Source organism: Schistocerca cancellata, chromosome 6, assembly GCF_023864275.1.
Source record: "Schistocerca cancellata isolate TAMUIC-IGC-003103 chromosome 6, iqSchCanc2.1, whole genome shotgun sequence".
NCBI lineage: Eukaryota > Metazoa > Arthropoda > Insecta > Orthoptera > Acrididae > Schistocerca > Schistocerca cancellata.
In genome coordinates this window covers 485,303,883-485,327,477 of record NC_064631.1, presented here as the reverse complement: position 1 = coordinate 485,327,477, position 23,595 = coordinate 485,303,883, and the positions used below count along the sequence as shown (strand labels likewise).

General features: G+C 41.3%; 1 protein-coding gene across 1 annotated transcript in view; it reads left to right on the top strand.

Moving 5' to 3' along the window:
• The window catches only part of LOC126191184 (mitotic checkpoint serine/threonine-protein kinase BUB1-like), a 249,309-nt gene that overhangs the window by 179,456 nt on the left and 46,258 nt on the right, over positions 1–23,595 (top strand). The window contains exon 15 of the mRNA XM_049931959.1: positions 22,254–22,373. Within this exon, the coding sequence (XP_049787916.1) occupies positions 22,254–22,373 (120 nt within the window). The remainder of the gene's footprint in view (positions 1–22,253; positions 22,374–23,595) is intronic.

The window sequence follows — 23,595 nt, the reverse complement described above, 5'->3', positions numbered from 1 at the left end:
CGCACGGTCGAAGACTGATGCAAGGAACACGAACGTCACACCTGCTTACGCCAACCCAGCCATTCAGCCCTAGCAGAACACTGCATTGAAACCGGACACATAGCAAAATTCAAAGAGACAAAAACCCTGACAGCCAAAAGTGCCTACTGGGACAGTATCTACAAGGAGGCCATAGAAATTCGCGTAACGGATAACCTCATCAACAGGGACACTGGGTTTCACCTTAGCAAGGCCTGGAAACCATTATTAAACACCATCAAAGAACAACAGCGCGAGTGGACGCGAGATCCTTCCGCCACGGCGGACGGAGATGAAGTGCGACTACCACCGGGCGTGGCTGCAGCTAGCCCCACCCCTCCCCCACGCGGCACTCCACTGACCGGCCGCACCAGGGCACGACTCGGGACCCCGCGGACATAAATACCACGGACACAGCGCAGACAGATCATTCCATCAGCACCACCTGATGATGGCGGAACGGTTATTTGCCAAAATATCGTGGAACTTCGACGATTCAATCCAGCTGGACACCTGAGAACCTTGGATGCACCTGATTTATTGTAAACAGTGTGCAGCCATTGTGTCCTCACTGGCTGCCTGTGGCTCCTGCAGTGCTGCACCAACAAAACTCAACAAGCGTGGACATCAATGTACAGTATTCACAAAACATTTTCATTTTTTCAGTACTGGCTTGAACCACAAGGTTCAGAGGCTGCGGTTTTACTCTGCAGTGCTTAGCCCTCTGACTCCATGTTCATTTACCCTATTAGATCTTCACTTCCAACTAAAAGGTTAGATCTTCATCTTGAAAATTAACAATCAATTAATTCTCATGATAATGTATAACAAAATGTACAACTATATCTACAATAGTACTCCACAATTTACACTTTCACTCTTATTTCTCTGTCATTCTACCCTTGAACAGTACATAGTAAAGAAGAACACTTAAATCTTTTCATGTGAGCTTTGATTCCTCTTGTTTTGTTACAATGATCATTTCTATCTATGTAGGTGGGTGACAACAAAATACTTTCACATTTGCAGAAGAAAGTTGGAGATTGAAATTTTCTGGGAAGATGTTGTACCAACAAAAAATGCCTTGGTTTTAATGATTGCCACCCCATCTCCCGTATCGTATCCATGACACTCTCTACCATATTTTGCAATAATAGAAAATGAACTGCTCTTCTTCAAATTTTTTTGATGTCCTCCATCAGTCGTATCTGTTACGGATCCCATACCGCAGGGCAACAGTCTAACGGAGGATGTACAAGCACAGTGTAGGCAGTCTCTTTAGTGCATTTGTTGCATCTTTTATGTATTATACCAATAAAATGTGGCCTTTGGTTCATCTCCCACTATACATTATCTACGTGATCATTGCAATTTAAGTTCTTCATAATTGTTATTCCTAGGTATTTACTTGAAATGACAGCTTAGATTTATGTGATATACCAAGTAACAGAAATTGAAAGGATTCCTGTTAGTACTCATGTGCATGACCTCACATTTTCCATTATTTAGGGTCAATGGCCAGTTTCTGCACCATACAGATATCTTGTCAAAATCAATTTGTCATTGGTTTTGATCTTCTGATGACTTTACTAGATAGTAAATGACAGCATCATCTACAATAAGATGGCTGCTCTTATTGTCTCCTAAATCATTTATATAGATTAGAAACAGCAGAGGGCCTATAATACTTTCATGGCGAACATATGATATCACTTCTGTTTTACTTGATGATATTCTGTCAGCTACTACAAACTGTGACCTGTGACAGAAAATTACAAATCCAGTCACACAACTGAGATTATATTCTATAGGCACGCAATTAGATTAGAAACCACTTGTGAGGAATGGTGTCAAAAGCCTTTCTGCAATCTAGAAATATCAATCAATCGGTCAATCAATTTGTGATCCTCTGTAGACAGCACTCATCATTTCATGAGAACGTAGATCTAATTTCGTTGCACAAGAATGATATTTTCTGAATCTGTGCTGTCTATGTGTCAATAGATTTATTTCTTTGAAGTAATTCATAATGTTCAAACACAATATGTGTTCCAAAATCCTGCTGCAAATTGCTATCAGTGATATGAATCTGTACTTCGGCAGATAACACCTGTTATTTTGCTTGAGTATTGATGTGACCTGTGCAACTTTCCAACCTTTAGGTATGAATCTTTCATCAAGATAGCAATTGTATGGGATTTGTGAGTATGGAGCTATTGCATCAGCATACCCTGAAAGGAATCTAATTGGTATACAGTATGAACCAGTGGACTTGCCTTTATTAAGTAATTTAAGCTGCTTTACTACACTGAGGATATCTACTTATCACATTGGCTGCAATTCTTGATTCAAATTCTGGAATATTTGATTTGCCTTCTTTTGTGAAGGAATTTCGAAAAGCCGTACTTGGTAACACTGCTTCAGTTTGCACTGTCATCGGTAACATTACCATCACTATTGCACAGTGAAAGTAATAATTGTGTCTTCCTGCTGATGTACTTTCCAGGTATCTTTGAATTTTCTGATAGAATTCAATATTGAGTTTTGGTGTGGAAACTATTAAGAGCATTTCGCATTGAAGTCCAAGCTAAATTTTGAGCTTCTGTAAAAAAATTGCCGTGTTATAACCAGTAATTACACAATAAATATATCACCGTTCTACAGTTTATTGACATAACATTGATACAAAATAATTCGGTGTGGAGATTTGATAGTGGTAGATACCACACCCCTTCCCCCTTGAGGAAGCATCTACTGCGAATGACACCACATCCAAGGGATCCCCCTCTGAGTCCTCAGCGTTGTTGGTGACTTGGGGCAGAGGAGCATATGGACGAAAATGCCCTGGCAGGGGGCAAAGGTTGTATGGTGTGGACCTCAGTAGCGGAGCAGGAGGAGCCAGAGGGATGTCTACATCTTTATTCAGAATTGCCCATGGTTGCTGATTAGGCAACGTCTCGTAGTCCGGGAAGGGCAGCCTCTGGTCTAGGCAATGTCTGGGGTAAGTCGCTGGTCTTGGAGTGTGGTATTGGTCAGCTGGCTGTGGATAAAAGGCATATATAAGTCTGGTGTTACACTGTCTGGGTGGCTTGGGGTAGGATGAGAATTAGGGGACTGGTAATGATGGTGTGGGAGGAGGATGAAAAAATCTGTTGGGAAACTAGTTAGGGACGACGTTGATAGCATGTCGCAGAACCACCCTGTGTGGAAGGTGGACCCTGAAGACCTTCCAACCCCCCGTGCTGGACAATTGTTCCCGGAATCCAGGCTGGTTGCTGGCCAAATCCTTTCGCCCACACCAAGGTCCCAGGGCAGAACTTGGAAGCAGGCAGTGGTGGTGCTGGCTGTGGCGTTGGCATGAGCAGGCTCAAGAGGGTTCGGGGCTACTGTCTGTGGAAAAGTTCTGCTGAACTTTGTCTCTGATGGGTGTGGACCTCCAACTGCTCAAAATAAAAAGTTAGTGATGCTTCCATGGAGTGATCGTGGAGGTATTTCTTCATGTGAGATTTGAAAGTGTGGGCTATCCTCTCAGCTTCTCCATTAGATTGTGGATGGAAGGGGGTGCGTTGGAATGTGGCGAATGCCATGCTGGGCACGAAAAGCACGAAACTCCTTGTTACGGAATTGGGGACCATCGTCAGTTACGAGCACATGTAGCAGACCTCCAATCCCAAAAATTTTTTCTAAGGCTCTGATGGGATTGGTGGTTGACAGATTGCATCGTACAACGTATGGAAATCTCAAGTAAGCATCAACCGCTATCAAGAACATGACGTTAAACACTGGCCCTGCAAAACCAATTTGTACCTGCTCCTAAGAGTGAGCACATGGTGGCCAAGAAGCAAATGAATGTCGTGGGGCTGCCTGCTGGCTTTGGCAGGATAGACATGTCATTCAATCTCCTTGTTCATGCCCAGCCAGTAAGTGAACCAGTGAGTCAGGAGTTTAGTTCAGGACCCAGTGACCTAGGTGCAATAGTTGCAGGATAGTTGCTGGCATAAAGAATAATGAATGACTACTTCAGGATATCCCTCATCGGAAATGAGTGGAATTACTCCATCGATCCACATGAGCTGATAGCGAGCATTAAATAACTGACAGAATGCTGCAGAAGCCTATGGAGGCTGTTGTTCAGGCCATCCATGAAGTATGTGACTCTGGACTTGTTGGAGTACCTCATCATTACCGGTTGCATCTGTGATCCTTGAGCTGGTGTTGGGAAGAGAATCTATGCTGGCTACTGCTTCTTCATCGGTGTGAAAACACAGGAAATCTTCTTTGTTGAACTGTGGATCGGGTCCCCATGGAAGGCGGGAGAGGGCATCAGTGTTGGCATTCTCAGTCGTGTTGCAGAAAACAATAACTTGGAATTTCTTTAATGTGAAGTTTATGGCCAGTGCTCTCTCTCTCTCTCTCTCTCTCTCTCTCTCTCTCTCTCTCTCTCTCTCTCTCCCTCCCCCCCTCTCCCTCTCTTTCCCCCCCTCCCTCCCCTCTCCCTCTTCTTCTTCTTTTCTTCTTCTTCTTCTTCTTCTTCTTCTTCTTCTTCTTCTTCTTCTTTTTTTTTTTTTTTTTTTTTTTTTTTTTTTTTTTTTTTTTTTTTTTTTTTTTTTGGGGGGGGGGGGGGGTGAGTATCTGCATTGCATGTCAGTCAATGTTTTTGATGCATAGGCTGCAGGGTGCTCATAGCCACCTGCCTCACTGTGTGCCAGGACTGCTCGGTCTCCTGTATCAGATGCATCTATTGCAATAGCTGTAGGCTTTGTTGGATCAAGATGTGCAAGGCCTGGAACCGTCAACACTCGGGATTTCAACCGGTGGAAGGCACGTTCGTGACCTGATGTCCACTAGAAAGGCACTAATTTTTTGAATTTAACTGGGACAAGGGAATGGTTTCTGTTGCTTCTGTCGGTAAGAACTTCTGATAGTACAATACTTTCCCTAGAAAGGAATGAAGCCACTCAAGCATTGTGAAGCATTTGTTTATATGTCTTCGACATGTTTATCCATTGGATGAATGAATGCCTGAGCTGGAAATGATGTGGCTGAGGTACCCAATCTCCGGCTGGAAAAAACATTTTTCTTTTCTGCATTTTAGGACAGCTTCCCTTAAGAAGCTGAATAAAGATTTCAGATTGCGAAGGTGTTCCTCCATGGTTTTCCATGTTACAATGATGTCATCTAAATAGTTAATGCATGCATCCACTTTGAGTACTAATTTTTCCAAAAACCATTGAAAAATGGTGGGAGCAGTTGCTATACTAAACATTAAGCATTTCAAATGATAAAGCCCATGCAGCGTGTAAAGTGTATGAAACTGTTGAGATTCTGCATTGAGGGGAAGTTGGAGGATACATCTGCTAGGTCTATTTTAGAGAAGTAGTTTCCACTTTTTAATTTTGACATTAATTCTTCCAGTTTAGGAATGGGATATGTCTCAATCTCTGATTGGGCATTGACAGTTACTTTAAAATCGCTGCACAGTCAGATATTCACTGACGCCTGTCAGACTATGACTAATGGGGTAGTCCATCGACTAGAAGCAATAGGTTCTAAAACTCCAATTGTAGTTAGGCAATCCAATTCTTTCTTTATGGCTACGAAGTCTTTCGCGACTTATTTCTTGAATAAAAATCTCTCGGTTTACATGCCGCGTCAAATCAGGATAAAACTCCAAGCTTTCGACCACTACCTCCATGGTCATCGTCAGGGCTATAACTGACTGTCGTGAACTAGCGAGGTTCCCACTTTTATATGCAAAGGACGGCTTCTGATTGGCTGGAATACGTCATAGCAACAGCAATATGGCGCGTGGTGAAGTGGTGCCCTCTACTTCCATAGATGTAGTTTCTATCCCGTGTTGCTTGCAGCGCCATCCCTTGAATCAGGAGGTAAAGTGCGGGAAGTTTTTCTCAGCGATTTTTCTTTATCCAGTGCACTGGATAAAGAAAAATCGCTGAGAAAAACTTTACCTCCTGCTTCAAGGGATGGCGCTGCAAGCAACGTGGGATAGAAACTACATCTATTGAAGTAGAGGGCACCACTTCACTACGCGCCATATCGCTGTTGCTATGACGTATTCCAGCCAATCAGAAGCCGTCCTTTGCATATAAAAGGGGGAACCTCGCTAGTTCACGACAGTCAGTTTTAGCCCTGACGACGACCATGGAGGTAGTGGTCGAAAGCTTGGAGTTTTATCCTGATTTGACGCGGCATGTACACCGAGAGATTTTTATTCAATTCTTTCTTTACTTGCTCTCTGAGAGCTAACAGAACAGTGCCGGCTTGAAAGTAATGAGGCCATGCATTGTGTTTCAGTGTGATGTACACCTAAAAATCCTTTGCGGTGTTGAGTTCTGGGGTGAACAGGTCCTCATAATCCTGGCAAAGTGTCTCTAGGTCCAAGTACGGAACATCTTCAGATACCAAATTCACAGAATCGTCTGTTGAAAATCCAAATTTCAGAAAAAGAGTCCAGTCCAAACAAGTTCTCAGCGGAATCACTGTTAACAAATAAGAAGGTAATGTGGCAGATGATATTATGATACGTCGTTGGCAGTTTGACTTGACCACGCACTGGAATGGTATGTTTATTATACGCCAGTAGGCATCGCTTTGTTTCTTGCAAGCGAGGAGCTCCAAGTTTCAAATGTTGTTGTTGTGGTCTTCAGTCCTGAGACTGGTTTGATGCAGCTCTCAATGCTACTCTATCCTGTGCAAGCTTCTTCATCTCCCAGTACCTACTGCAACCTACATCCTTCTGAATCTGCTTAGTGTATTCATCTCTAGGTCTCCCTCTACGATTTTTACCCTCCACGCTGCCCTCCAATACTAAATTGGTGATCCCTTGATGCCTCAGAACATGTCCTACCAACCGATCCCTTCTTCTGGTCAAGTTGTGCCACAAACTTCTCTTCTCCCCAATCCTATTCAATACTTCCTCATTAGTTATGTGATCTACCCATCTAATCTTCAGCATTCTTCTGTAGCACCACATTTCGAAAGCTTCTATTCTCTTCTTGTCTAAACTATTTATTGTCCATGTTTCACTTCCATACATGGCTACACTCCATACAAATACTTTCAGAAATGACTTCATGACACTTAAATCTATACTCGATGTTAACAAATTTCTCTTCAGAAACGCTTTCATTGCCATTGCCAGTCTACATTTTATATCCTCTCTACTTCGACCATCATCAGTTATTTTGCTCCCCAAATAGCAAAACTCCTTTACTACTTTAAGTGTCTCATTTCCTAATCTAATACCCTCAGCATCACCCGACATAATTCGATTACATTCCATTATCCTCGTTTTGCTTTTGTTGATGTTCATCTTATATCGTCCTTTCAAGACACTGTCCATTCTGTTCAACTGCTCTTCCAAGTCCTTTGCTGTCTCTGACAGAATTACAATGTCATCGGCGAACCTCATTGTTTTTATTTCTTCTCCATGGATTTTAATACCTACTCCGAATTTTTCTTTTGTTTCCTTTACTGCTTGCTCAATATACAGATTGAATAACATCGGGGAGAGGCTACAACCCTGTCTCACTCCCTTCCCAACCACTGCTTCCCTTTCATGTCCCTCGACTCTTATAACTGCCATCTGCTTTCTGTACAAATTGTAAATAGCCTTTCGCTCCCTGTATTTTACCCCTGCCACCTTTAGAATTTGAAAGAGAGTATTCCAGTCAACATTGTCAAAAGCTTTCTCTAAGTCTACAAATGCTAGAAACGTAGGTTTGCCTTTCTTTAATCTTTCTTCTAAGATAAGTCGTAAGGTCAGTATTGCCTCACGTGTTACAGTGTTTCTACGGAATCCAAACTGATCTTCCCCGAGGTCGGCTTCTACTAGTTTTTCCATTCGTCTGTAAAGAATTCGTGTTAGAATTTTGCAGCTGTGGCTTATTAAACTGATTGTTCGGTAATTTTCACATCTGTCAACTCTTGCTTTCTTTGGGATTGGAATTATTATTTTCTTCTTGAAGTCTGAGGGTATTTCGCCTGTTTCATACATCTTGCTCACCAGATGGTAGAGTTTTGTCAGGACTGGCTCTCCCAAGGCCATCAGTAGTTCCAATGGAATGTTGTCTACTCCGGGGGCCTTGTTCCGACTCAGGTCTTTCAGTGCTCTGTCAAACTCTTCACGCAGTATCATATCTCCCATTTCATCTTCATCTACATCCTCTCCCATTTCCATAATATTGTCCTCAAGTACATCGCCCCTGTATAGACCCTCTATATACTCCTTCCACCTTTCTGCTTTCCCTTCTTTGCTTAGAACTGGGTTTCCATCTAAGCTCTTGATGTTCATACAAGTGGTTCTCTTATCTCCAAAGGTCTCTTTAATTTTCCTGTAGGCAGTATCTATCTTACCCCTAGTAAGATAAGCCTCTACATGCTTACATTTGTCCTCTAGCCATACCTGCTTAGCCATTTTGCACTTCCTGTCGATCTCATTTTTGAGATGTTTGTATTCCTTTTTGCCTGCTTCATTTACTGCATTTTTATATTTTCTCCTTTCATCAATTAAATTCAATATTTCTTCTGTTACCCAAGGATTTCTACTAGCCCTCATCTTTTTACCTACTTGATCCTCTGCTGCCTTCACTACTTCATCCCTCAAAGCTACCCATTCTTCTTCTACTGTATTTATTTCCCCCATTCCTGTCAATTGTTCCGTTATGCTCTCTCTGAAACTCTGTACAACTTCTGGTTCTTTCAGTTTATCCAGGTCCCATCTCCCTAAATTCCCACCTTTTTGCAGTTTCTTCAGTTTTAATCTACAGGTCATAACCAATAGATTGTGGTCAGAGTCCACATCTGCCCCTGGAAATGTCTTACAATTTAAAACCTGGTTCCTAAATCTCTGTCTTACCATTATATGATCTATCTGATACCTTTTAGTATCTCCAGGGTTCTTTCATGTATACAACCTTCTTTCATGATTCTTAAGTTTCAAATATTTACTGTAATTCAGAATGCTCACAGTTGTGCCAGTGTCTACTGGTAATTGAACTCGTTTCTCTGCAATTTGCACTTCTACGAAAAGCTTATTGGAGGTCTCTTGATGGTCTACAGTGGCCACCAGATTAACATCCATCTGTTGGGCAGGAGACTTTCTTGCCTGGAGGGACTTACAACATATAGAAGCTAAATGGCCATTGGAAGAAAAGTGTTGGTAATAAGCTCATCTGCCAGGCCAGTCTTCACACTGATGTTTTTTTAAAATAAGATAGCAATCTTTTTGGTACCCAGGACTAGTTTGATCAGCTTAAGCGGCATGGAGGACATTGTTGGTTAATTTTACAGCATCCCACGTGTACTGTTGCTGCATGTAAATTTCCATTAGTGTAATCATTGGCTGCTGGCTCGGATGTGTTTACATTAGCAGCTGCTAAGTTGTTCCATGGCTCTAGTTGCTAGCCTGCTGCTCAGGATACTTTGAAGCATTGTACTAAGTCTAAACCATTGCCTAATGATGGGTCTCTGAGTTGGAGTGCCTAATGCTGGAAATTCCTGTTGAACGTAGCCCGGATGGTCACGTCCTTGATCATTTCTTCTGCATAGGACGCCTTACTTTTATGGGTAACAAAATGACATGGCATACTGGACATCGCATTATCTCAGCCGCACGTAATAGCACACCACTGCTTGGTGAAGAGGTTCAACTGTGGTGGATACCACATGCCAATTTGGGGACTTCGCAGTCTTTTAAATTTGGCAAGTTTTTTTCATTGTTTCTGTAACAGTGTTCCAACCTGTTTTGTATACCATGAGGGACCAATTCTTTTTCTTATTAAGTTATTTGTTATAAATCTCCCCGTTACTGTCAATACTGTTTCTTTGAATTTTAGCCACACCAGGTATGCACTTACATACTTCAGAAGGAATAGAGGCTAGTCTTAGGAAGGCATCAACTGAATTATTGTCTGCTTTTTTAAATAGATATATTTTGCAATTATCTTTGGTGGGTTTGAATGTTATGGGATTCAGTCTCATTACAATGACCTCGTGGTTACTAATCCCTGTATCTGTCATAATGCTTCCTATTTGATCAGGATTATTTTTTGCTAAGAGATCAACTATGTTTTTGCACTTAAAGTGGGCTCCTGAATTAATTGTTCAAAATAAATTTTGGATAAAGCATTCTGCACAATTTCATATGATATTTTACATCTGCAACTTACTTAAAAAATATGCTAACATCCCACTAACCACGTCATCTTGGAAATCTATGTATATTGCTTAACACCTCACCACACTTCTCAGTGTGCTCATGGCTTGTTCAGAAGGCTTATACCCTCTTAAATACTAGTAAACATGTTTATTACTACTACATATGTCACAATGTCATCCACACAACAGATATGTTTATACTTCAAGCTTTCCACTTACAAATGAGAATGATACTCTAAAGATCTTTTTCTCTCACTGCAGTATCCTTAACAAATCACCTTTAACAGTACCTGGTCTGGCCCAATTAATCTCTTATGCATGACATCTCTTTTGCCTAGACAGTGGTTTTAAAACACATTGTTTTGGAACATCATTCGGAACCTTGTCCCTGCCACAATAATATGCCTTATACTCTCCTAGAAAGCACATTCCCAAACCTATCCTTGCAAATGAATCACATATGGTATTACCACTCACAGTACGTCAACCAATAGTTGCACTCGTCTCTCTCACCTTAATGTCAGTAACAGACACTACTGTTCCCGAAATGCTCAGCTTTCTGGTACCCCTGCTCACCCAAAGGTGCTTCCTGGTGCCTCATGGCGCTATGTTTTGCAAATTAATCCTTAGTGGATTTGTATGCAATTTAACTGGTTTGTTCCTTAAGACAGGTACACCTTTGCAACAGTACTTTACTGGCGACAGCGTACCCTACCTGGAGTTTTCTCCTTCCAAGATTCACCATTCACCACTGAAGGTCAGTTCTGGCATGACAATCAGGCATAAAGTTTTCTCTCCAGTTTTATCATGACCTTCAGCTATATTAGGACCAAACACACCTCAGACTGCGGCTGTTTTGTAAACAGCTCACAGTGCATGTCAACAGCTTGTTCTGCAAGGCTGTGACCAAGTTCTCACATTGCTGTTACATTCTGAACCGGAGGCACACACTCTTCAAAAGATTCTGCCTTGTCAGCCCTATCGTTATCATCTCCTTTTCCTATGTTTGTGAATACACTAAGCAGATTCAGAAAGATGTAGGTTACGGTAGGTACTGGGAGATGAAGAAACTTACACAGGATAGAGCAGCATGGGGAGCTACATCAAATCAGTCTCAGGACTGAAGACCACAGCAACAACAACAAGATGTTCATCATGCTTCTGAGGAAATATATGCATCTGTACCATTTCTTCCACAATATTTTTAACACAGTTATCATCATCAACAGCTTCCCATACATTCTCCATAGTATCTGCAATAGCATCATTGTCTGCAGTTCTGCTCTGCATACCACAAGAATCAGTGGCACATGAACTTCTCTGTACATCTGGCCCAGGTTTCACGGCCTCTTGAACAGCCCCCATTATCACACAGTGGGTTAGGTACTACTACACTTACATCACCCATGTTGCTATCAACACACTTATTTACTTTAGTACAGCCCACCCTTACTCTGTTCTGGCACTACAGCTACCTTAGGCTCCACAATCCCACATGTTGGAGCTGATACTTCTACGTTACTCTTTTAATATTCACAATGTTAGTACTCTGTATATTGCATGAATTCTGAGCGATTTGCACAACACTAGTACACTGTTCATTGACCATCTTAATTTTTCCACTTAAAAGATCATCATTTAAACCAGACACAAGCCTGTTCCTCTCCGTTTCAGCTTTCTCCTTCTCCCACCTCTCTGCTTTCTCTGTTTCCCTTCTTTCCAACCTTTCCAAAATCATCTTATTTCTCACATCCTTAGGCCCATTTTCAATCCATCAGTGATAGAGCCTTCTCTGACTCTCCTTCACGTACTCCCGAGAATTGAGAAGCACTATTTCCTTCTCCCTCGCCTGAATGTCTTCCAGTCTCTTGGACAACTTTGCACTGTCCGCTTGCATCTTATCTACTTTGGCTACGATGATATGGAATTCCTCCTCCATTGTAGCCCCTTGTAACCTGCTCTTGGTGGTACTGACTATCAATCACTCAAATAAACACACACACACACACACACACACACACACACACACACACACACACACACACACACACAAAGATACTTACACATACCACTATCCTGAAACTTCTCACTATTTTACAAGCTTATGTACCAAGCTGTTTTCCTTGCTCAACACCATTGCCCGTTTGAAATGGCCCAGATCAACACACATTTCCTACCATTCTCAGACTCGCCTTTCATGAAAACTCTATTTAATAAATACAACAACACAGCAAAACAAAATCAAATTAGGAGAAGGAGACTTAACTGAACACTTATGATAACACTTCTTACTGTAACTGTAACTACTCTGCCTGACTGACTGCTCATAGCTGTTACTTATACTTTGGGAATAATGAATATTTCTCGACAGTGCTTACCTTTCCCTCCTGAATCACTACATGTAATTACTATCTTATATAATCCTAAACAGTGAGCCATGCCCATTATTCATGACAACATGTATTGCAAAACTAACCTTCCTATTTACATACTTACAGAACACTGACTGTGACTACCTGCCTCATGCTGAGCTTACCAATACTCTTACACATATGGTAAAAAGAAAGCATTTACTCTCCATGATGCCCACAGTAGAGAGAGAGAGAGAACCCCACAGTACGTCAACAAAATGGTAACCGTGCAATAGTCAAGTCATCTTCATCTATTGACAGCAAATTTAGGCATTTTTGATCCATCTTCTGTTGCCAAGTGAAGTTGACCTGGAAGTGAAAGGCCACTGGGCTGTGGCAGTAGGCTGTGATAAGGGTGCTGGTTAATGGCAGCTTAGTAAAATAACATTAACAAGTCAGTCATTTCGTTACAAGCCATTCAGCTACACTCTGACACCACAGTATAGCAACAACACCTCTCTGGGTGCATGGCACAGTTGACGTATACAGTACAGTGACAGTGGACAATTAGCCAGTGGATCATGACATTTGCACTGCTGAATGGTGACTCTTGCAGCCAGCTAGCAGCATGCAACCCAGTTAGAAGTGTGTGCAAGTGACACCAGCAGCACAGACAATGAGCGGAACGCTTGCAGAAAATGCTAAGCGCCTGGTGGGAAATCCTGCCTCTATGGGTGGCGGCGTAAGGCACCATGTTCCCTGCTCCATAATACAATGGGGAACAGCTGCCCTGAGGGCAGGAGTTGAGCTGCTAATGGAGTGAGTGTTGAAGTGACCCACCAGTGGAGAGGCTCCAAGTCCTAGAAGGTGTGCTTGGTGAGGAAGATGGTGTGTGGTAGTGACTGACTGGGCTTGTGGGGGCTGCTTGCTGTTCTGTGCTGCAGCAGTGCTTGGTCTAGCCCCCTCGTCGTTGTAGGTCTGCCAGGCTGTGATGTATTTGCTAAGAAGCCACAGCTATTTTTGCAACTTAGTGACTCATTGTTGTGCCATTACATTGCTTCCAGTCATGTTCCCGACAACATTTCTGCGGCCCTTTGGAGGAGAAATAGTGTGGTCTATTCTGTAATACCTCTAATTGCTGTGCTGGGAGGTTCACAAAATCCACATAGTCCGATTTTCCACCACCTGAAATACAGCACCCAAAGAATCCTCACCCAAAATAACAGCCCATCCAAACCATTGCACCGTACCATTGTGCCCCCCCCCCAAACTAGATTTTACCAAAATATGAAGCATCAGTTTTGACTATCACCTAATGCCTTCAATGGATTTGCTATATTTAATAACTTCTCCACACACATAACAAAAATAAAACCAAAGTACTACTGTTCATTCACTAACATTGGTTTTGTGTGCGGCATATTTTGCAGAAGACTCATAACAAAAGTAAAACATTAATGCCACTGCAAAGCACAAACTGATGCACAGTCTCTCAATCTGGGTACCATGCTGGATTGGTCTCCACAAATTGTCACAGTGACATCGCCACATGTAACCATCGGATGACTACTCAGACAAAGTCTTGTTCTGACCCATCTGAACACAACATACATGGATGTTTACAATACTCTCCAATCACACCGAACTTTTATAAAAATTTAATAACCGACTGCTGACACTCCATCTCATGCCACACCACAATACTGTTAAATATTATTGAAGAAACAGGAACAAATAAAACAATCAAAAACCAGATAAATAAAACAAACTATTAATAGCTTAAAAACACAGTAATATACACTGAGTCTCGATCTCTCAAAGCAAGTTACATGCCAAAGAAGAAGTAAATATTCAAAGGGAAAATCTGTTCATCCGTTCCAGTTTACATAAATAGTTTTATTTTTGTTTGACATTTAGCAGGAAAAATACCATACAACCACACATAGTACAAATACAATAAATTGTAAAGGGTTGTTATCAATGTGATCCTTAATATTCATTTCCTGAAAATAAAATATCTAGGTTTTATGTGAATGTGAGCTATACTGTAATTTGTAAAGACGTCAGTTTAATTATCACGAGTAAATTGTATCACATGCACATATTACAAATACATCTGTCTGAATATACATGTTTCACTGCATCTCTGCTGTAAGTGTCTGTTTTAACTATCAGAACTGAGGGATAGGGGTAAGTGAGGAGGAAATGATATGATGATTGTTGAAGTGATGGCATGGCTGATGTGTTGACTTACATGTATGAGGACACAGAGAGAACATTTCAATTAATATTAGCACCATATCAATGTGAACTACAGAAATACAGTGTAAACTATGCATTGTACTTTTGTTCCTGGATGAACTAAGACAGTTTTTGTGTGTGAAAGGGACACTGACTGGTAAAATAATGCATGTGCATGATATGAGATTTGAACATTACGAGGACTGTACTTTAATGTTAATAACCTTTTAACTGTGTCAAGTCACTGAAACTGTTTCTCAAATACCATGGAGTAGGATACTGAATAGGCAACTGTACTTTGTAAATGTGTCAGAGCCATGTGTTTCAAAATGTGGACACTCTAGAACTGCAATCCCACAACATCTATTTCATGACAAATACAGTAACAATATACGAGACACATCATTTCCTGGAACAGGTAGGTGATGAATCTGCATATGATATTTTCAATGCAGAATCATCAAATACCATCTTGGAATCCTGCAACAAGATAAGGTGCAGTCAGAGTGGAGCTTTTTGAAACAGGTTGCTAAACAGACTCAGTCTCTCAGTTGAAAAAGTTGTACATTATATGTTTGCTCTTTTAAAAAATCCTGTTACGCTTTTATAATGTCTTCGATCGACAGTATTGTCACATATTGCTGCAACAGTACTAACATGCAAATGTAGTATTTGCTTCATATCCATCCATATAGTTTTTCTATTTGATTTTTAAAATTGTAGTAACACATGCTCCTAATCATTCATTGCATTTGCCTTATCCCACATATTCTTCTTTAATAAATAATTTACATTTGGAAGGGGACAGGTTTACAAATGGCTGTTATACTATGTTAGTGCAAACCATGCTTTGTTCTGATTGGTCGAGAACTTATGCAAACATGTTTTCGGACTTGTTTGTTTTCAATGGTTAGCAGGGGTTGTGCTTATCAGTGCATTTGAAATGTTTTTTTTTCCCCACTCAGCATGTTCCATTACATTTTTCATAATACCACAAATACGTATTTGTGTGTGTGTGTGTGTGTGTGTGTGTGTGTGTGTGTGTGTGTGCACATGTGTGTGCCTGTGCATGATGTAGTGTAATTTTTGTGTGATGATGACCAAGGGGGTGGCCAAGCTTAATGTCTCCATCAAAAGGATGGATGACCATCAACAGTGTCACATGCCCTTGCTTCATGAGACACTGCAGAGAGGTTTGGCATTTAAACCAGGATATTGGTGCAAAGTCTGGTGATGAGGAACCTTACACCACCACCTCTTCTCCACTTGCCAGTCATATATTGGCAATGAAAATTTTTCCCACCTCCAGGATTCAAACCAGCTTACCCCTGGCTTGAGTGCAACCTCACAAGTATGCGTTAACGACCTCAGCGATGAAGGCGGGTAGTGTATTTTGGAATGACTGAGTGCATTCTGGGTGCATACATACTTATTATTCAATAACATTAGTACAAGGACTATTCCAAAAGAAAGGTTTCCAAAGCACTGGGGACACAGACAAACTGTTCAAGTGGCTGTTGGCCTCACTGTTGTGATCGGTGGTTCCCCTACTCACAAATATATATGCGCGTATGTCGCTCAGGTGCAAAGTTCGTGCAGTCATTTGATTTTTTAATGCAAAAGGTATTAAACTGATTGAAATTCATCACCAATTTTCGAAAGTGTATGGACAGGCCCGCATGAATGTGAAAAATGTTTGCAAGTGGCGGTGAAGAGTTTATAGGTGGTTGTACTTGAACTCAGTCGGGCAGTTGCCATGACTGAAGAAATCATGCATAAAGATTGGAGGATCACAATGGATACTCTTTGCAGTTGGGTTCCTGAGAGGCGTCTTGGGGCACCATCCACAGGGCTTCAATGGAAAAGTTGAAATATCAGCAGGTGTGTGTAAGGTGGGTACTGCATATTCTGAGAAGAAGAAACAAGCAACAATGAGTTGATTCTTCCTGTGAATTTCCTCACCTCTTTGTAGACAAAAATGGACAACTTCTTGGGCTCAATTATCATGGATGATGGAACTTCACAACAGCCCTGCAAATGGCGGCATCCCTTGTTGCTCAAGCTACAAAAATTCTAACAAATCCAGTATGCCAGTAAGTCATGGCAACTGTGTTTGGGGACCAGAATGGGTTACTGTTGGTCAGCTTGCTGTCTGCTGGGTCAACTATAGATGCTGACAGGTATTGTGAAACATTGGAAAAACTCAGAAGGCAATTCAAAATGGAGAACAGAGATGTTGAGTAAATGCAGAAGCATTCTCCACGACAGCACCCACCCATGTGGTGTCTTTCAAACCATCAATATCCTGAAAACTTTTCATAGGAATGTCATCATCTGCCCACCACACAGTCCAGGCTTGGCACCAAGTGACTACCACCTGTTACCTACATTTAAGGAACATTTGTCTAGATGGTGGTTCTGCTACAACGATGAGGTGAAAGGTTAGGTTCGGCTCTTCCTGAAGGACATGGCAGTGAGCTGGTATGACACGGACATCGTAAAACTGCCACAGTGCCTACAAAAAAGGATTGACTGAAATGGCGATATGTGAAAAAATAAAGCATTCTTCAATCTTTAAAGTGATACAAATGTTATAGGGAATAAATGGTTGTTTATTTAAAAATATGGGAAATCTTACTTCTTGTTGTTCTCATACTATGTATTGGGGGGGGGGGGGGGGCTATAATGTCAGAGAATAATGCATATTTAATTTTCTTGATACTTCTTTTTGCATGCAAACGTAAGGGCACAGGGTACAACTTTATTGATTTCGAGTTCAACAGTAAGTTTAACTTCATTCTTTTTACTTCAGAACCCCACTTGTGGAATTAATCACCCTTGACTAAAACACCTAAGTTTATTCAGTGTAGAATAATGAGATTAGGTCACCACTTAAGGCGTCAATCGAATTTCTAGCTGCTTTTTTAAATAGATATTTATTTTTGGTGGATTTGCATGTTATGGTATTCAATCTCACTGCAACGAATGGCAGACGTATTTGATCAAGATTTTTTATTGCTAAGAGGTCTACTAAGTTATGCCAACATTTACACTTCATACTGACTCATGAACTAATTGCTCAAAATAACTATTACAAATAATAACTGACTTCCTTCACATGTAACAGTTAGGAAGCAAAGAATCACATCATATGTCCCCATTGAGTTGTATGAAGATCATCTTGCTGGCTATTGAGAGGAGATATATAAATGGTTCAGAATTAAAGTGAACTAACTCCTTGAAAGTCAATTTTGAGAGAAAGGTCTGAGACAGCCCACTTGAATTAATTAACCATATGATTCAAATAATTTCAAAGTTCATGTATGTGTGGTACATGTTAACATGCACTCTTGTGATATAGTATACCAACTGCTTCATTATAGTTATTGGTTGGAAGGTTACAATTTAATACTGTGCAAGACCTGGTTCACTTGAAGCCTGAAACTTTTGGGAAAGTATATGGCGTAAGATTTATTACTGACATTAGTTTTAAATCACAGCACAGTACAGATCTGTTTCATATCACATTAACACACAAACCTTTCATATTCTCAGTTTTTGTAAGCATTATGCTTAGAATGTCTGTAGTATTATTACACTTGTCACAACTGCATACTAAAGTACTTCTTAATATTCTAGTCACAAACAATGTTACTGGCACCCTCATTCTCTGAAGTTTTATCACTGGAGCATATGTTCAGCTGTACTAAAATGTATTTGAAGTTTGCTAGTCTGCGAAGGTCTTTCTTGCCCTTTCTTTCCAGATTAAGCTCTAAAAAGGAAGTACAGAGTTTTTTTAAAGTTTATTTAAATTTAATCATCAAGTGTGAGCCTTTTTCAAATCTCAGCTGTCTTGTATTTATCCAGTTGACAGGCTGTCATGAGTTCTCTTTCTTCTTAGTTGTAGAGCTTTCCAGACTTTTGGTGCGCAGATATTCATTTCTGGACATTTAAAGAACTAAGATTTTAGACTGATTCCTCTTGGCTGATTTTATAATTTTGATTGAGGTGTTTGGCATGTAAATGTATTGTTTTTCTTTGCTAGTTTTTATTATTATTATACTAAAAGTCAGTATCATTTAGCAAGAATCAATGTTCAGACATTAGGACATTTATTTCCAGATCAGGAATGTGAGCTAGTTTTAATAGTGTTAGGTTCAGTTTGATGTGTTCATTTTGCCCAGTGTATGAGTCTGAAACAAGAACTGCATGCTTCAAGTTTCTCAAGTTTTCTCTAGCTGAGCAAAGTGGTGCAGGGGCAACCCGGTATTTGTATTTCGAAGGGTGGTGACTGCTGATGCAAGATGCACCATGTACTTGTAAGAATCAAGAACAAGGAGTGGGGTGGGGAACCGGAAGGGATAGCAGGGTACAGTTGGGGTTAAAGGAGTCAGCACTGCTTGGCAGGGCATGCAGGGACTAGATGGTGGCAGGACAAGGCTGCCCCGGTGCAGTGTTGGGTGGCTGGGAGGGTGGAATTTAGGGGGGGGGGGGCTGCAAAAGGAGCTGAGCAGAGAAGGGGGAAAGACCAGTGGATGCACTAGCAGAGAGCGGTATGCAATGGGGTTGAGGGGACATGAATTGGGAGGAGGTGATAGGACAGTGAGAGAGGGAGTGGAAGCTGTTGTGTTTAGGGGGTATGGTTCAAATGGCTCTGAGCACTATGGGACTCAACATCTTAGGTCATAAGTCCCCTAGAACTTAGAACTACTTAAACCTAACTAACCTAAGGACATAACACACACCCATGCCCGAGGCAGGATTCGAACCTGCGACCGCAGCAGTCCCGCGGTTCCGGACTGCAGCGCCAGAACCGCTAGACCATTAGGGGGTAGGGACAATAGGTTTAGGTGGGAAAGATTCGGAGAGTGGAGAACATCCTGTAAGTAAGTTTAGCTCCCATCAGTGCTGTTCAGAAAAGCTGATGGTGGAGGGGATGATCCAGATGGTCTGAGTTGTGAAGTGGGCTATTGTTGTATTCAGCAACATATTGTGCCACAGGGTAGTCCACTATGCACCATTCGGTAAGCATAAACATTTCAGCACCATTACTGGGTCAGGCAAAACAGCCACTTGCCACTCTTAAGAGAGTCAGCAAACATTCCAGCAGAAAATGGTTAGAACAATGCAGACTGAACTTCCTTCTTTATTCCTGTAACATCACACAATAGACATTAGGTAGGACACGATGACAACTAGTGAGAATTTGACTGTAAAGACCTTGTAACAAATTTGTTAAGCAAATGATGCAGAACTGTAGGCTGCTGACACCTCGGGCAGAGGAAAATCAGTTTAATCATTACAAATAAAATCATAGAGCAGAGCCTCTCCTCATTGACATAAATACTCCACCCCCACTAGCTTCTGGCACTTGATCAATAGGATCGATGGTGTTCACATTGTTCGCACTCAATTCTCTGGTATGATTGGTAACATCTTGTGTGTGAGATTGTTCTTGCATTGGTCTTGCATCTGCTACTCTAAGGGGATTAGTGATCCAAAGCCATCTGGTGGAATTCAGCATCCATTACTGATGTCAGCACAGCAACCAGTGCTGATGGGTAGACCGAGGATCTACCAGCAAGACTCCGGACCAAGCCGGAAGCTGTCCTTAACTTCAGCATAGGCCAGATTTAGCATTCAGCACAACTGCACAGCATCTGACATTGCGGTCCAACTGAGGGGACAATGCAGGCAGTGATCTGGGTGGGACTGAAAACTCCCTGTTGTGGGTGACCCAAAACACATATGTTGTCATCACCATTCCCAAAAGCATAACTATCAACAGAGTGTGCCTACCTTACCAACAGGTGGAAACCACATCAAGGAATCATTGACTTCCACTTCAAGCTGATGCAGTGACCTCGGCAGTCGTGAGTCCGTTGTTGAATGCAGTATATTCTTTCCCGGATTAGTAACCACCAAGTGACGCAGAAGAAGCAACAACTTGCATTTTTAGTAATAAATGGCAAAATTTTGAATATTGTTTTAGTGCCTCTAATGACGCCACAAATTTGTAGGGGTTTCCAGGCCACCAGAGGGCAGCTCCTGCAGTAGTTATACCAGTATAAAAAATCACTGCCAACTAGCTGTGAACATGGAAGAATGGCCACTGCCAAATTGTGGCCAAGAGCAAAGTGGACCACCCTGTGGTGCAACATGCAGCAGATCGTAACATACTTGATTTCAGTAGCTGCTTCACAACCTGAACCATCTGGTTCTTCCACTTCAGCACCAGCTTTCCTGAACTGCACAGATGGGAGTTACACTTACAAACACTTTCCACTCCCAAAATCTTTGCAGCCTCAACCTACAGTTATGTTCTGTCCCCACACTCTTCACCAAACAGTTTATGTCCCCTCCATCACATCATGTCCTTCCAATTCATGTCCCCTCACTCTCATTGTGCATTGCTCTCTGCCAACATATCCACCGCTCTGTTCCCCTTCTCTGCTGCTCTCCTTTCCCGATTGCCACCCCCTCCCCTCTCCAATCACTCCCCAACAGCCTCATGAAGCTGCACAGCCTTGTCCTACCAGCATGCTCTGCCATCCGCCAGGCAGTGCTGACTCCTCCCTCCACCTGTACCCTGCGACCTCTCATCCTTCCCCACCCCACTCCGGATTGCTGCTTCCGTTCAGTGTGACACCATTGTATTCTGGGTGGAGCCTCTTGAGCTAGCCATCATGTGTGTCCGTTATGTGTGTGAAAGGTGTGCTTGCCTGTGTTAATGTGAGTTTGTTTTCCTTTCTTGAAGAATGCTTTGCCCAAAAGCTTTGTGTGCACCAAACTTTTTGTTGTCCCTGTCTGCAACTTATTGTGTCATCTTCACTGTGATAGCAATCTATCCTTTTCATAATATTATTAACTGTTAAAACATTTATGGCAGTGAGTCTGGAGTCTATGAATCAATCTGGTAATTCTGCAAGTACCTTGTGTATCTACTTACTGAGGTTATTTTACCTTTCCCATAGGGAGCATCTCTTGTTACTGGTGGGCCTGCATGTTACAAGTTATCAAGGCTGGCTGGCTTTTCATGCAGATTGTAGAAAATTTTGCAACCTGGCAACACCAGGAATTGGCCTTGTCACAGAAGCTGCCGACACACCTCCCTCTACACCCTGTCTGTGCATGTTGGCTCACCCCTAAGTCCGGTTTCAAAGTGCTCCACCATGTTCTGGGAATATGAACTTACTGCAATGAAGTCTGCTGTTTTGGTGGTTGATGGCACTAGGCATCCAAAAATTTGCAAATCTTTGCAGTGCATTGTTAATCGTGACTGTTGACTGAAGGCTGTCAGCAAAACTTAAAGAAAAACTATTAATAAACATAAATTTAGAGGTCACATGAAAATGGAAATATATTTAGAAGAGATCAGAAGTGTTTTGTGAAGGTTTTAACATATGCACAATTCCCAAATAGAAGATAAAAATGCCTAAAAAGTATTTTCACTGTCTGTTTTAGGCTTTGTGTTTTGCCAATCCAAGTAGGGTATATGAATATTCTGATGGCAGCATAATGGTACATGAATATCTTAAATATGGCAGTGTTCTGAACTTCATAACAGAGGCAAGGAAGGGAAATGTAAGTATAAAAGCTCTAACAAGCTAAATTTTCTTTGTTTCTAATCAGTTTTTGGTCATATCTTTAAACTGTTTTCCAGATTAAATGTATATATTTGTTGCTGGACAAATTTTTGTGAAAAAGTAAATTCTTTAGTCAATTTTTTTCTTTTTCTTTGCGGTAGTGTTGTGAACTTTACAAAATCATTTTAAGTGAACAAGGTAATTGCATTTACAAACAATGTAAAATCCAGGATGTAATAATGACAGTATTATGAAAAGGATAGTTGCTACTCACCATAGAGCAGAAATGCTGAATTACAGATAGTCACAGCAAAAAGACTCCACACACACACACACACACACACACACACATATGTGCGTGCGTGCACTCGCAAACGCAACTTAAACATACACGACCACACCCAAACATCCATGACCACAGTCTCTAGCTGCCGAGGCCAACAGTGGTTTTGTGTGTGTGGGTGTGTGTGTGTGTTTTTCTGGTGAAGGCCTCGTTGGCCGAAAGCTTACTTACTGATGCTCTTTTTGTTGCGCCTATCTGTAGCTCAGCATCTCCGCTATATCGTGAGTAGCAACTTTTCTTTTCGTAATATTGTCATAAGTATATTTACATTATTTAAGAATTTTATTCAATTGTCTGAATCTAATGTCATTCAAAAATATTTCTGTATGACTCAAGAGGGAAGGGGACTCCAGAGGAAGTTGCCTACACTTGCTTTGCAAGGTTATCCTGTAATTAATTTTGGTTTATCTAGTGTTATGGAGAATGATTGCTCTTCAGTTTTGTTTGTGGAAGAGACTAAATCACCACTTTTATGTGTTAGATGCGAAATATGTAATGTGTATTCAGATGTAACAAACTGTGGAAGGTAGTCGACTGCAGTTATGTTGACTTGGTGGGTCTTCGCGGAAGTAATACACTACAAAAAAGGGACATCATATTTTGCTAAAGCGTTGAGCTGCCATTTTCCAACTGTAATAATAATTATTTGTGTAAATGGAACTAATTTTTCAGTTCTGTAAAAGAAACAGAGAGCTTTGGAAGATGTACTCAAGTTGGAATGTCCTCTTTAATGTTTCACTATTTCTCAGTGAAATGACTGGCAACCCTCCTGTGTGTCTATCCTGACATCCAACTCTCCTTTCCATTCTTGGGAAACATAAATCCTTAGCTGTGATTTATTTGAAATGGCTGCTGATTAAGACACTTGTGATAATGA